This window comes from Epinephelus lanceolatus, chromosome 13 (assembly GCF_041903045.1).
Source record: "Epinephelus lanceolatus isolate andai-2023 chromosome 13, ASM4190304v1, whole genome shotgun sequence".
NCBI lineage: Eukaryota > Metazoa > Chordata > Actinopteri > Perciformes > Serranidae > Epinephelus > Epinephelus lanceolatus.
In genome coordinates, this window is record NC_135746.1 from 5,507,342 (window position 1) to 5,523,435 (window position 16,094).

At 41.2% G+C, this 16,094-nt stretch overlaps 1 protein-coding gene across 4 annotated transcripts in view; it reads left to right on the plus strand.

Moving 5' to 3' along the window:
• Positions 1-16,094, plus strand: part of klhl29 (kelch like family member 29) — a 409,128-nt gene that overhangs the window by 236,722 nt on the left and 156,312 nt on the right. For all 4 annotated transcript variants that reach the window (XM_033648442.2, XM_033648445.2, XM_078173676.1 and 1 more), the window contains one exon: positions 8,869-9,007. In XM_033648442.2, the coding sequence (XP_033504333.2) occupies positions 8,869-9,007 (139 nt within the window). The remainder of the gene's footprint in view (positions 1-8,868; positions 9,008-16,094) is intronic.

Here is a 16,094-nt window from a genome sequence, read left to right on the forward strand (position 1 = left end):
GTCTGACCAGAGGGTGTACGTAGCAGTGTGAGCGCGCAGAGCAGGACAACTGTGCTTTTAGGTCTTTTCTTGCATGTCTGTTGGAGGAGGCAACAAAGGCCCAGACGGGGTGTTTGAGGGGCACAAGTTCCTCACTCTCTTATTCCTTTTAGATGTCATGGTCCCTCCACCTCCCCATCCCACCCCCACAGCTCAGTCCAGACTGGCTGACAGCAGTGCTGAGGCTCAGCCAGTTCAGCTCAGCAGATTCGAGCAGGAGGAAAAATAAAGCGTCCTCATCATGGACTATTCTCTAAGGCTATGTGGTGCCAGTGCTCTCTCACAGCCTGAAATCAGGACAGCTAGAGACTCAAGGGGTCTCGAGGATTTCTGATGCCTTGCATGAGCTGATTTACTGGGAGTGCGCCCCAACTGTTGAGACGTCTCCATGAATGAATATGGCGCGTGATTGTTAGAGGTACGTTTTAGAGCCTGCTCAGAGTAATTACACTTAGACCCAGGCTCTACTGGGTAAGATCTGTAGACTTTAATCTACATAAAGAATCGTTAGTTGAGAAGACAGCATCAAGATGAGCTGGCTGAAAGTGTTCATGACATTTTGCACCTGTTAAATTCTGACATTTAGCCACCGTGGCTTTTTGACATGATCTGACCCGAGCTGAAGATGGTGGTGTTAAAAACGATGGCTGATGAAACGTCCTTTTGGAACAGTGGTTGCTTCATTGCTTCCTTTTGTTCCAACAAATGGGACATGATTCATGTCAGTGTGATTTCACAGTGTAATGCTTCCCTTTAGAATATTGTGGGAACACAAAAACATTAAACTGTAAAAGAAAGACATTTTGAGATGTAGAACACAAAATAGGTCAAAGTGCGTTGCTGTTAGTGAAATCAGACCCAATCTAAGGTAAAACTGCATTTGTTCATATCAACAAAAAAGGCTTAAAACAATTCTATATTTTTTTATTTTTTATATTTGAAATATTGCATACATTTACACAAAAGCTTGTTATTAAGAGACCAGGAATCTAGTCAAAAAATATTCCAGAAATTGCCTAAAATCTACAGTAATTTAACACAGAAATTTGTATATATTTACCAAAAAAGATTTTTTTATTTTATTTTTTTTTTTTGCCAAATTTTATACCAAAAAAAAAAAAAAAAAATCTAGGGAAATTTGGCTTATTTCATTGATTTCAAGCAATTTTAATGCATGACCTTAGTCAGGCCCAATGGACGCAGGCGGAAATTTATTGAGTTTTTTTATTATTGTTATTATTATTATTATTATTATTATTATTATCTAGGAAAAAAAATTATCATGTTAAATATAAAAAAAAGATTTAAACCACCTATGTAAAGTAATTAAAAATATAATAAAAATACTCTTTTTTTAAAATTCATTTTATGTCTTTATAGACCTCTGACCTAGACAAAGGGAAGTGTTGGGATTTTAACATGCAAATTAATTTTATAGAATTCAGATTTAAATTTTTTTATTATTATTTTCCAAACATTTGACCTCCTTTTAGTTCTCTTAACAAATTGTGTACTAATGGGAGAGTAAAATAATGTAATTGGCGTGTAAAATGTCAGTGAGGAGTTCTGTTGAATTCTTCTCACAAATTCAGTTACACTTGTACAGTTGTACATATTTTTGCTATTTTCTTCCAACTAAATATTTTTCTCAAGTCAGAACATACAAAAAGCCAAAAAACATTTTTATGTGAACATCTCTATTGTACCGGACTTTTGCTCTTTTTGCACGCTCACTCACAAAATCCTCCAAAATCTCCTTTGTTTCCTGTTGATCTGGGGATTTTCTGACCTGGTTTTTAAATAAAATTTAATGGCACAGAGAAATAAGAATCTGAAATCGCAGTCAGCTGAGGCATTCTTAAGAATTCTGTCTAAATGGCTCCTTGGCATCAGAGCTGAAATTTAGTCTTTTTGGCTGCTGTACTTTGGACCTGAGGTTGCAGAATAGAGAGATTACTTTATCCAACAACTTGTGCTGATAGTGAACTTTTGACCATCTCTCCGCCTGTGAATGTTGCATGTGGGTGTATTTAATGTGTGCAGTCAGAAACAGGGAAACCATTTAGAGTGTTTGCCTGATCAGAGTCAGCAGGGGAGAGGCAGCTTTTTCCAAATATCCATCTGTGTGCTGCTCAGATCTACACTCTAATGTTTCGGATCCTGCGACAAAAACAAGTGAACCCATAATTAACGTCAGATAATTTATTCATCCTAGTTCTGTTTCATTATTCGAGCAGCACTCCACGTGGGAATATCCCTCAGAAATCCTCCTGACATTATCATATAGTGTTTTGCTGTGGGGTTTCAGGCCCTTTGTTCCCTGCAGGGGGAAAGACATGTTTTGGGGAACCCAACACTGTGAAAGCTTTCTGCTTGGAAAGAGTTCTTTTGTGTGCTTTTGCTATGAATCATGCCCTTGGCCTGCTCTTCTTATTCTGTTGCAAGCTCCTCTTTGACATGGAATTTCTCAAACGTCTCTACTTATCAAAAGGCTTTTGTACGAGGAAGCCTATTTTGATCAGACTCCCTCAGTCCAACCTGCCACCGTCTGCCTCTGCTGCCTTAGAATAAGCTAAAAGTTGACTCTTCTTGTCTGAAAATCTGCTTTAATTTCATCCAGCAAAATTTAACCTAATTTAATTCAAAATAATTGTCATGATCATCATGTAAGTTGTTAATTTTTTGCAAGGTTAATTGCAAACAAATGTAATTTTAAGCTGTTGCCAGAGGAAATTGTTACATTTTAAATATAAAGGATAACATTAAATGATCATTTGAATCTTGATGTGTTTTTAAATTAAATTTAAAGCATTGTCAGTAATTAAATTTTTTAATTATTCTTTATCACAGTGTCATAACCATGACATACAAATAAATTAATTAGAATGGTGAATGTATTTAATTATATTTTTTTTTTCTTATAACATTAATGGGATTTGGTGAAAAAAATAAAAAGAATTAAATAAAGAAATAGAATAGTTCAGAATTAAATTTAAAAAAGCGTGCAGTACTAGAAAATAATAAGTAAAGAAAACTGAAAAAATTAGTCAAATCTAATTTGATTCATTTGAATTAATTCAACTTTATTTTTTGAGGGGTTTTTTCCTGCTCTTGGTGCAAAAGACATGCTCAGAAAATATTAGTAAATGAACTGCTTTACAGCTTTATCATCTCGTCGCTTTGAAGATTAAAAGTAATTTCATTTCGTTTCCATGTGTGGTGTGGAAAATGATCACTGCTTTGGTTAAAAAAACATGTCATATTGTGGTGTCCTCCAAGCTTAAGAAAACCCATTACAGCAGAATTGTACATTGAATTATTGATCAGCTAGCATGGTTTGTTCTGGGTAATTAAGCTGGGAGTGTTGGTGGGAATTGATTGTTGAAAGTTTAAAAGAGAACAAAAAGGTCAGAAAGGACACATCAGCGTCCTCTCTGCTGCGCCACACAGAATGTCATCCAACTGGTTGGAGATATTTGGTTGATTGTATGTTTACTCCTGCTGCAGAAACTCAGCAGGGTTTATCAGAGGAGATAAGGAGGAAAATAAGAGACAGGAGAAATAATTCTTAAATGGATTAGAAAATAGTCTTTGGCTGTATTTTCTGGATGTGTAGTGCATGTCTTCAATAACAACCTTGAAAGATTTTTTTACCATTGTACCCCTCTTCCTCATTTTGTATTTTGCGAAGATGTTGTTTCCATTATTTGTCAAAAAATATGCCATAGAAATCTAAATATCTTTTAAAAGATGCATTGAGATGATTTCTAGAGCAAAATATCTGAAAATTCAACTCAGTGTATTGCCAGATTTTGCACTAAGGTCGTGAGTTGAATTTTATTTATGAGAAACTGTTTTACCAGCGAAGAAAATCAGAATTCTGAGGCGGTTCATCATCACAAAGGCGCAGAAAACCTCACACAATGATAGCCCTGCTCTCTACAATAATATAGACATCTCTATATAATTGTTGCCCTTGACTTCTCCACCCGTCGCACACAGCAGCTCAGGCAGGTCGGCAAGTTATTCAGAATGTGGAGAAAATATTATCAGCTCATGGAGATGGATCTTAAAGTTCAGGTTTTGTATCAACACAAAATGGTGGGCCTACTGCACAGGGGTGCATGTAACATACATGTAGAACCCTAAAATGGCTTCAAGTTCAGCAACCAATGGCGTGCTGCCGTCGCCCTTTCACAGCAGCCTACCACAGCTCAGTGAACGACTTACTACACCTTACAGTGGCGAGGCATGGCGCGTGCTGATAGGTTACTGGAAATCGCACCCAAGGAGCCCCATTGGCCGCAGAGCTCCGAGATGTTTGACAGTAGAGTTACTAGGCTGAACAGCAGAGCTGGCACCGGTTTCATACCCCCTGTGCGGTGTGTCAACCAATCATGAGGAGCCGGCGCAGGGCGTTAATATTATTGTGAACGGCTTAGGGGCAAGAAACTACCCCAGCACATTTCATCACTGTTTGCAGTCCATGATATACTCAAGCACAATATAGTCCTGTGAGAATTTCTGCACACTTCCCACAAAACCAACCTTAGCACTATTTTATCCGCGTGTTGCAGAACTTGACGGTCCTCAAGAGATTTTTTTCCCTTTAACAGTATTGAGACGTTTGGTGCTTCAAAGCCGCTGTGGTCCCATTGAACGTTGCTGTGCCTCACCACACTCCGTGCCAAACCTGAGAATGGGGACGTCATGTGCAGTTTCATGGTCCCCAGTGGTGATGAGTTGTTCGAGGGCGCTCACCGAGCCACCTCCAAGAAGCCATAATTAGCTTTTCCATCAGGCATTCAGGTGTGTCTGCACGGCTCCGAGGGAGGCGGCCATTGTTTGCTGACAAGTGGAGTTCTCTGTCTCCCCCTCTCACTTTCTCTATTCTCGGGGCAAATGGATGGTATGCGGTGTGGCTGATTGGAGGTGAGAGCCATATCGGTCGCTGGAGATTCACTAATGCAAACTCAAAACTACTGTGTATTCACTATTCACAGTCCGTGCCCACACAGTAATCAGATAGCTGGCCAACTGACAAGCAGCAGTGGAGTGGAATGTGGAGAGTGGAGAGAGATGGATGAAAGACAAGGCAAACGGCAGCCTTTGTGTTTGCGTGTGTGTGGCGCCCTGTAACCGTTGCAGCTGTGCATCTAGCAAAACGCAGTGCACATATTGTCAAAAACTGCATCTATTGTTATTAGTTCTCTCCTCATTTGGTATTCAGCATGTTTAATAACCAGGTCATTTTCTTTCTGGCCATTAATTCCTTGATGCGATAACTCTGAAGGATGCGCCGCTCGCAAAAAAGGCTTTTACCAAAGTGCGCTTCTGAATTGCACCTTATTTGTCATGTGTCTTTATACTGTATAATTTCAGCTAGCAAATTAATTCCAAGCTGAGCCCCCAGTGTCAGTCAGGAGAATGGAGGGAGCTAAATGAGTGGATATTCCAGCCAAATAGAGGGGCAAGTGTCATTCCAGGTTAATTAAATCCCCGCTTTGAGTCTGCCGTGAACACAGACCTCTTTCAGGATGATAAAGACAAACTCCTTTATTTGAGTTTGGGTGTCGCCAGTACAATCACAAGTCTGATCAGTTTCCCACGTTTAATGGCCGGATGGCTGTGTGAAGCATTCATCCACACACACATACATACCTTGCTTATTACACGTGACATTACTGACAACAAATGACTCGGCGTTGCTGCTGTTCAGAGAGACCTTTCTCACAGCAGACATTTTGACTCGTCATAGAAAGAACAGCACAGTAACACTGACAAGATGGGTTCTATTCAGGTTTTTCAGTGAGAGCCAGTGTCCCTGATATCAGGAGCCTGAAATCAAAGCAGCTAAATGGAATTAAGTCGTCATTAAAGAAGTATTTCACTGCTGGCTGGATGGATGGATGGATGGATGGATGGATGGCCTTTTCAAAAACTGAGCTGTCGATGCAGCAGAAAAACACACATACTTTTGGAATTGGTGCGATATGATCAGAGGAATCAGAGAAAGGGCTGTGGCATTCGCTACTGCTCGAGACAGAGGTGGGACCAAGTCAGTGCTTTGCAAGTCACAAGTCTTTCACTCAAGTCCAGACTCATATCCCGAGTCCTTAACTTTGATTCTAGAGTCCTAAACCAGTCAAAATGTACTCTTCACCAAATGTAGTGCCATTTTAACAACAGAGTAGTAATATATGACATTTACAAAAATCATGAATACATTTTAAAATTTGTATTTATTTGTCAAAACAAGTTTGTTGGAAGTCATATGCCATTTTTTATACCGCAGATCTTTTCTTGTTGACTGCTGTGTTGTTTTTGTGTATGAACAAAAGTATTTTTGGTTTCATTTTTTCCAACTGGCACTTGACGGCAGTTCTTCATGATTCTCTCCTGCCACTTGATTGGATGCTGTCAGATTGGTCAAACAAAGTGGATCTGGGGAATCAAGTGTCAACTTGCTGGGAATGAATAGCGCTAATGTTTGTTGATTCAGGAAATGAAGGGAAATTAGTTGATTGAGATAACATTTTTTTATCTTAAGGTTTGGGGGGAAGGTATCAACTATTTTCAAGTCAAAAGGCTCAAGTCCAAGTGAAGTCACAGGTCATTGTTGAAGTCCAGGTCGAGTTGCAAGTTGTTTAAGACTTTCTTAAGTTGAGTATAAAATCATCAATGCACTACGCTGCACTGGACCAATAAACGCTCCCACTGGTAGGTTACATAATGCGAGTTGCCTGTCCGAAAACAATATGGCTGCTGACTGGTAACAAAGGATCTCGTATTACAGTTAACCAAATCTTGGTAGTATTGGATCAGTGCTGCTTAGTTTTACCATTTGAACTCAGTTTTTCCAGGCTCCATTTTCACGATACAGTAGAACAATATGGCGCCCACTTCCTGTACACAAACTCTCAAATTACAGCTAAACAGTGCACTAAAATATGTTTCTGAAAACATTTTAGATGAGAAATGGCTAATACAGTAACAGAATCTTGGTTTATATTTGATTAACGCTGCTAAGTTTAGCCGTTTGACGTCAGTTTGTCCAGCCTCCATAACAAAACAGGCACAAAACAGGAAACAGTATGGTGCCCAACTCTCATATTACAGCTAAACACAGCACTATAACATGTCTCAAAAACATTGCAGGCAAGGAATGGGCAATGCAATAGAATCTTGGTTAGTATTTGATCAGTGCTGCTTAGTTTAATAGTTTGATCTTAGTTTTTCCAGCCTCCACAAAACAGGAAACAGTCTTGCACCCACTTCCTGTTCACAGACTCTTGTAATACAGCCATATAGTGCACTAAAATGTTTCTGATAATATTTTTAGGTATAAAAAATCAGTCAATACAATAACAGAATATTGGTTTATCTTTGATCACTACTGCTAATTTTCAATGAGCAGTGGTTAAACATTAGCAGTGCTGATCAAATATAAAGTGTCCCATTAATTTCATTATTTCCTCTTGTGCTTATCGTCCAATTGGCTTCTGTAAAAAAGGCCTGTCAGTATGTTTAAAGCAAAGGTTGTGAAGGTACAGAGTCTGGAAACGTTTTTTAAAAAACAATCTGCTCATCAGAGGAGGATTTGCCGCCTTTCTTACCTAAATCATTCTGTATCTCACACTGTGGCTCCTGTTTATGTTCCCCAGCATGGAATCTGTGCCTTTATGCAACGCTTTGTGCCAAATAGATGTTTACTGTGCCTCATAGCCCGCAGCCTCGATGAAACGCTCTGTTAGTGCTAAGGCGACATTATGGAAGCTGGCTCCCTCTATAATCATAATGTACCACACTATGATGTCTGTGGCTTATTATTTGAATCTCTTAGTGTTTTCCCTTTTTAGTGGAATTCTCGATAGGAGATTAACAAAGCTGCACTGTTGGTTATCCCTCCTAAGGCCGTAGAATAAGTTGTTAGTCTCCCGCTGGTTTTCACTCTCAGCATCCCCTCATGGTGCCTCATTAAGACTCAGAGAAACAAGCGCCCCCCGACCCAACACTACAGTAAGGCCAGGCCCAACATGGTGCTACTACAGCACATTATACAACTCACTGTGTGTGTTGGTTTGCTCCGAGCATGTTTTCTCCGATTGCGTTTTCGTCCCTGCTTTTTCTTTTCTTTCCAGCGAGGAAGAACGAGGGGTTGTGGGGTATTTTTCTAAGAGAGAGCACGAGGCGGGTGTTGGGATTTGGGGATAAGCAGTTGTTTTCTCATTGAGCGACATTTGAAGGTCAACTCCTCGCCGAGTAGGGCACTTGTGAGAAGCCAAAGAATTTTATTTCAGTATGAATAATGCATTGACAGTGTCTCTGTTTTCAGCCCACATCTTTTTTAGATGCTTATTAATCTCATTCAGCCTCCCTTCATTGAAGTTCTAGTGCTGCCGTGTAAATTTACAGAAGTCAAACACAGCTAAACACGTGTCTTTTCTCATAATAGTCCTAGTTTTTGATCTCATTCTTAGTCCTTTGTTATCCACAAGCATGCTGCTGGTACTGCAAATTCCTCGGTACAGTATAGAACATGAGAGCTAATTATTTCCTTCTTTACATGCACTTATCTCTGATGCGTATTTATATATACATCTCATTATGCCTCTGCTGAAATGTTTGGTCAAATCTGTGCATGTCACTTCTTCTCTATCATGTGATGATTGTTTCTTAGCAATCTGCAATATTGTGTTCAACAGTCTGCACTTTCCGACACTTTGTTCTGTTTCTTGTTGTCATGCTATTGTTGCTCATGTATGTACAGAAGCGAGGCATTTCTAAACCCAAATGTGGCGTTGTCTGTTTCTTTTTCTTGTTCTACAGAGATGTTGAAGGAGTTGAACCAACAGCGCAGAGCGAAAGAGTTTACAGACCTGAAAATTATTGTTGAAGGCAAAGAGTTTGAAGTCCACCAAAATGTTCTAGCTTCCTGCAGCTTGTATTTCAAGGACCTGGTGAAAAGGTTTGCCTTCGCTTTCCCTCCCACCAGCTGTTGATCCAATCTGTTCTTTTCATAGGGCGCATTTGTGTCGCTTTTTTTTTTTTTTCTTTCCCTTCCCCTCTCTCTCTTGCAGGTGTGTGAAGACTTTGGTTCCTAACACAGGGCCAGCAGCCATTCCTTCCTCTTCCCGCTCAAATGAATGTATCTGAAACTGGAGAGAAAAAAAAAAAAAAAAAAAGGTCAACCCTCGTCATTACCTTTCCTCCCCATGTAGGGCAATTTAACCACATTTCCATTTTAATGAGCAGTGAAAATGTTCCATGACTGGGGATGTTTTAAAACTCACCAAAGGGCCAGAACAAAAGTATCATACATTCTACACATTGGGTGGTAATTTGCCAAAGCCACGCTGTCTTCTGTGGGCAGAGGGATTTTTGTCTCCTGAGCTACCATATTTTTCCATTGCTAATTCTTGACTTTTTTTTTTTGCTGCACAACAGCCTTTTCATATGCTAATAAATCTTGGTTAGTGTAATAAAAAAGACATTTCAGAGTCATAAACAAAGGACAAAACAAAAGCACATCTAAGACAGCTTACTGAACCACCACTTTCACAGGTTAACACCACCCTTCACTAATGTATTCATTTGATGTGGATCTAAGTATTCCCCTAGTATTCTGCCCTTCATACTCCATTTTTTTTTCGCTTTCTCGGGCTGTTTTGTTTCCGTGGGTGCCTGTCTGCATACTAGTGTGTGTGCGTGTCAGCTACAGACCTTTTGAGTGTCTCTAGATGTGTGTATACACACGCGTGTGTGTGTAAAGTCTGATAGCACAAGTATGTCTTTTTTTTAATCTGCCTTGTTTCCCGGGAAGGGAATACCAAAATTCCCTAATGTCCTCATCCTTACTTCAAATCCTTGCAGGTGTTTTCGGCTTGATTGAGAGTCCCCTGGACCCAAAGTTGTTTTGCCGCCTTGGTGTTGTTTGTGTATGTGTGAGAGTGAGTGTTTGTTCTCGCTTGCATGGCGAGGGATAAAGTGGCGAAGCAAAGACAAAGACAGAAAGACACACTCCAGCCGAAAAAATGCCTTAGGGAAGTTTGCCACTTTGCCCCACAGCCACGCCGCCTCCACATGCGAGGCTCATCAGAGAGCTGAGAGCTGCTTATCAGCCGCCGCGGCCTCCTCGCCCGCCACCGATACACTTGTTCCTCCTGAATGGGAATGGAGTGAGGAAGACCAGAGAGAGAAGAGAGGTAGAAAAAGCCACACTGTGTCTGTACTAGGGCCACTCATCTCCGTGACAGCTACACTCGTACACACCCCATGAATAAAAAAGAGACACCGAGTCTTCCTTTAACCTTGACAATAGCACAGAAGCTTCCTAAGAGACTGAAGCGACTTTGGAGAGAACTGAAGCCCCCATGCTGGTCAACCTGTCTATCAGATTGTCTCGTCTGCGCCTCTTATCCAGGACGAAGCCGGATCATTTATGCGTAAAGACGGGGGCCCCTGAAAGACACCGGGGCTCCCAGAGGAGCGGGCTGAATTTCATCAAGCTCATCCCTCCTCACGCCTGCTGCTGCCTACATTGTCGGATTTTTCTTGTTTAATTTGACAGTTTAATAGAGCAAACTGCCATTAATTGGTTAATTAATTGTAAAAGCAGTTTGATTTATTGTCATAACACTGTCGTTTTTCATGAGATTACGTCTTAAACAGAAATCGTCTCACTGGAGAATATCTAATGAATTTGTTATACTAATTGTTAATTTCGTAAGACGTCTTCGGTGTGATGTAATGAAGTCAGCATCGTCCGCATTATGCTAACGCGACAACCGTCATCAGTGTTGATTCTACGAGGTGTGCGGCACCTTGACTCCATGGAAATGGCAGCTGTACGAGAAGATGAGAAGTTGACAAGAGAAGGGAGCGACAACAAGTGAGTTCAGGCAGAGCGTGCAGCGCGCAGGGAGAGGAGGAGGCCATTTTGCTCATAGCTGTGAGGCGTTCGAGTGCCGCAAGCTCGGTCAGAGAGGAGCAAAGACTTTGTCATTGAGTTACGGCCTCCCATGTGCAGCTCAGGTCACTCTTTCAGTGCAGCTGGAATTATGCTGAGGCTACACGTGGCTCGCTACTGTCCGCGTCTTTACGAGGTCAAATAAAAGAGAGTGAAAGACTTCCTATGTGCGCCGTTGCCAGCCCACCCTCCCTTGCCCATCTCATTCAGGAGGCATTCACTGCCGCTCAGACCCCCCGTCAGCTCGCTATAAACCACCACGCCGTGTATATGTGTGTGTGTGTGTGTGTGTGTGTGTGTGTACAGTATGTGCCCGGGAAAATGTGTGCAAACGTACTTGACGTGTTTTACGGCGTGTATGCTTCAGTGTGTGCGTGCATGTAGGATGCAAGGACATAATTTTCGTGTGTTACCCAGGCAGGCTGCCATTAGTCAGAGAGAAAGTAGAGACGTGATACAGGAGGGCGAGAGAGTGCACATCACAGTTCTTTCCCTGGCTTACACACACACACACACACACACAGACTCACACACACATCGAGCCAATGACTCGTTTAAGAAATTAAAGGCTTAATTGGCAAAGAGCCGGAATCTAGCAGCATGGAATGGGAAAGTAATTATCAAAATTTGCTTGAAAATTTTGGAAATGTTATTTTCAGGAGCTGCTCCTCAGTCTCCACATTAGGCACCGCTTTCCAAAGAAATTTGAAAATGGCATTTTCAACAAATCCTCCCTCTTTTCAGCGAGCTCCTCCACTGCTCACCCTCACCTCAAGCATTCAGGCCTCCCCTCCACTACGTGTTCATCCAACCTGTCATCTCACCCCATGATACCTGAAGGATGTAATGCCGCTCCAGAAATGTGCGCACACGTCTGCCCTCGCCCCCCATACCCAAAAACCTATTACCCCACCCTTTAAAGGGCCGATGCACAGAGCAGGGAGACAGATCATCTCCGGTAATTCCATTTTACCCCTCAGGATTTTCCAATAAGTGTGCTCTGCAGGCATTTAATTTATGGCCACTGCATCTCCTGCACCACAGTAATGTAAAAAGCTCCAGAATCTATGAGCAGTCCTGACACATGCTTTCATGCCATTTGTTTCTCTCCCTTCTTTCCCCCTCCCTGTCGAGCCATGAGTTCCATATGCTTGTGAGTCAGAGGGCGTTATGACTGTGAGATGGGTAGAGAGCTGTGTTAAAGCCCATTACAGCGTCGGCCCAGTGTGAACGCTGCAGCCCAGCCCTGAGTGCGCTGTTCAATCCAGCGCTGCTCCATTCAGCCCGAGGGGAAGACAGGACACTTTTATACTCCCCTCAAATTTCAATTAGCAACATTGTTCAGGCTTGCTGTATTTAAAGGGTCAGTTCACCCAAATGGATTTCACTTACCTCTAGTGATATCTAGCCATGCAGATAATTTTGAGTCCAAATTTTGAGGTAATTGTGTCTGTAATTTCTGCAACTGCACCCAAACAGTGTAGGTGAGTGCGCTTTTGTTTGTGCAGCACTGCTTACAGCATTGAAAAATGACTTCTTTCCACCAACAATGGGCCTCATGCAGATGTTTTCGTATTGCTATTCTAGATCTCTCTTCTGCAGGGTTCACCCACATGAGTGTGCCAAATCTGACTCACCAAACTCTAAACTGCACAAACCTGCTGTAAATTCTTTGTGAGTAAGTGAATGTTTGTGAGATTTGATGATTGGTGGAATCAGTGCCCCTAAATTGCCATATAAGCGACAAAAGATAACAAATCAAGCATTGTCATAAAATTTGAAAATGTAACGCAGATTTCAATGGCGTGTTATCGGAAATCATTGTCAAACCTTTCATTAAATTGTCAAGCCATGCTGAAGAGAATATGGTGAACAGATTTTTTTTTTTTTTTGAGTTGATATCGTAGAATTTAAACTCCAGATTCAGTCAGATTAAGACGTTCTTATTCACTTTAAATTAACCCTTGTGAAGAAAGACATATCTGTTCATGACTCTAAAAACAAAACTTTCTAAATAAGTGAAAAGTAGTGAATGCCACAAGTTCTTTTTATCAGTTTTAGGTGCAACTTTAGAACAAATTTGTTCATGTGAGTGTTCTTACATGAGACCCAACGTCTGGATGTAGCAGTTTAATCGGGACTATTTCTTTGAGAGAAAGTAGTTTTATTGAAAAGTAGAAATTCTGACAGCACATTATGTCCATTGTAGGTAATAAAGATAAATAAAAATATAAAGTTGGGGAAGCAGAATAATATCGCGAGAAAAGATGCCACAGTTTCTGAGATTAAAGTTGTAAATTTGACAAAAATTTGACAAATTAATAAAAACACACACCCTATTATTCTGAGGGGTTTTTTTTCTCGTAAATTTTTGGCTTTAATCCCCGAAATTCCTGACATTTTCCTCACAAATTTCTGACTTTGTAATCTCAGAAAATATTCAAGTTTTTTTCCCTCGTAAATGTGTGAAATTTTATATTTTTTTAACTCTTTTTTTTTTTTTTTTTCAACTTCAGCATTGTATACGAGCAAAAAATTTTTTACAGTTTTCAGCTGCTGTGACATCTATCCAGGTTCAAGATGAGTGCAGTGAAGTGTTGGATTGTGATAAGATGTGGCTGAGATTCAGACTTACAGGGAAAGAGAAAGATAAGTGAATAAATGTGTATATGTGTACATACAAACATACCTCTTACCAGAGAAAACGAGAAAGGCAAGAGAAGAAAAAATGTAGATGAAAAATAGAGTAAAAATATCAAAGTAAATCTGTGATTTTTTTCTTGTAAGCTCACCACTTTAACCTCAGAGAATATCTGTTTTTTTTCTTGTAAATTAATGACTTTTATCTCAGAAAATCTGATTTAATTTTTCTCAAAATATTACCCCCTGTTTCTGGCTGTATTTGTTTTGTTTTGCTTTACCTACCTTGACCTTTGTGGGAAATAGAAATTGCTTTTGAATTTTTAAATGCAATGCTGTGAGTGCCACAAATGAAATCCCACTGACCTTCATTGTATTTGGGTGAAGGCAAAAATCTCAGAGATGGGTTTCCCATACCTGGGCAAATATTTACTCTCTGCAAAGCTAGTTTTCACTAAAAGCAGGTGAGGAAGCACCTTTTTTATTTCAGTGAACTGACCTTTTAATTGTGAAGCTGCTCTCTTTTTAATGAGATCACACGAGTGTTAAAGAGGTGCTGATCGAATGTTTCTTTTCCCATTTTTTCTTTCACCGCTCCTCAAAACAAACTTCTCTTCTCAAGTTAAGTTTTCGTATCAAGAGTTCTGCCACTCCAATGTCCACATTCAGTTTCTCCCCTCACACGCTGATGGCCCTGTGTTCACACTTGGACGGAGGTTCGGGCTTTTAAACTCTCCACCTGTCACCCTGTCCTTTTTGTCCTTCAGAGCGTCTGACACAAACTGGACTGGTTCCAGCCAGATAGCCTTGAAGTCTCCCGTATCATACCTGCTGTTACGGGGTGGAATACCGTGGCCTCAATACCGCAAAGCGAACACGAGTGAAACACGAGTCTGATAGAGCCACCACATTATGTTTGTTTATTTTTATAATTTCTACCTGATTTATGTTGTGACAGGAGACGTAAGTGTGAGCCATTTTTAGCCCAGACAGTGTTGGCTTTGCATTTGAATAAGCTTCTATCTTAACATATCTTGCTAGTGTATGTACTTCCACAGAATAGATGGTCTTGTAAGAACGAGCTAAATGTATTCCATGTAAGATTTTTTTTTTTTTTTTTAGGTTGAAGGATGTATTAGGAAGTGTGTGTGTACGTGTGTGTACGTGTGTGTGTGCAGCTCCCCTCCTCCCTCTCCGCCTCTGCTCACCACCATTTTGACAGTCTCTGCTGATTTTAAGACTTCCTCTTGAATAAGTGGTGCATTTTTCACAAACAAATTTCTTTGCCTGAGTGTGCCCATCTTTTTCCCCCCCTTCCTCGCCCTACAGTATCTCTCCTCCTCTGTCTCTCCTGTCCTCCCTGCCTTCCCTCTCTTTCCACTATTTAAATTCAAGTCTGCAATCAGACGCAGCATAAATATCCACCTCTTTTAGAAGCTCCGGAAAAGTCATTTCCATAACATAAGTGCTCAGACAAAACAAACTGCCACTCGAGCCGGTTCCTATTGCACTAATTGAGCAGGTTGATGAGCATGCTCTTCTTTTATTTTTAGCTCTTTCCCCCCCCCTCCTTCCTCCTTTCTTCCCCACCTCCCTCCATCACTTTAACCCTGAACAACACTCCCCTTCTTTTCTGTCTTACTACCTGCCCCCCACTGCAGGGCTTTGTGCGGGGAAAAAGGGCAATAACACTATGTGGCTTTTTGCTTTGCAGGAGGAAAAAGAGTAACTGCCTTGGTTTTTCCAGCCAATGTCCATCCAGAGACAAATGCCATTGTCTTTTTATTTTATTTTTGGATGTCCTTCTCCCCCTCTCACCTCCTGAGTGCGCTTCAAATGACGACTAATGTCTCAGTTCATACACTACAGGCTACTGATGATTATTGCAGCGGGGACAGAGGCTCTGTTTAGGTGTGATGGTGGATTTTTTTTACGGGGGAGGGCGGGGATATCTCTTATTTAAAAGACCAAGGCACAGTCATGGAACAACCCAACCCCTCCCTCAGAAGGATGGCTGCTGGCTCCCTGTGGAAGAACCGTCTCGCCCTGCCTCCCTTCCTTTTTTGCTTCCTCCTCATCGACTCCCCACCACCACCACCATCCCTACTCACCCCGCACACACACTTCCAGCTTTCCTCCCTCATCTCCACTCTAACCATTTCGTCTACCTGTCTCATCTTGTTTGCTTTGCTGTCTGTGTCTCACTAAATGCTGACTGTTTGTCATGATTTCTAGTCCAACAAACTGGCTCCAACAGAAAAGGAAAAGAGACACATGCAAACACACACACACTCGGAGAAACAGACAGAGCTTTATCAATGCGTTGCCATGAGTGACAGAAGCAAACAGCCTCCATCCATCTTAATGTAGGCTCCTTTTCATATTGTTGATGCAAGTAGTTGCAGGACGAGAGATGTAGTAGTGGGGACGCGCGTCCTGCAGGGCT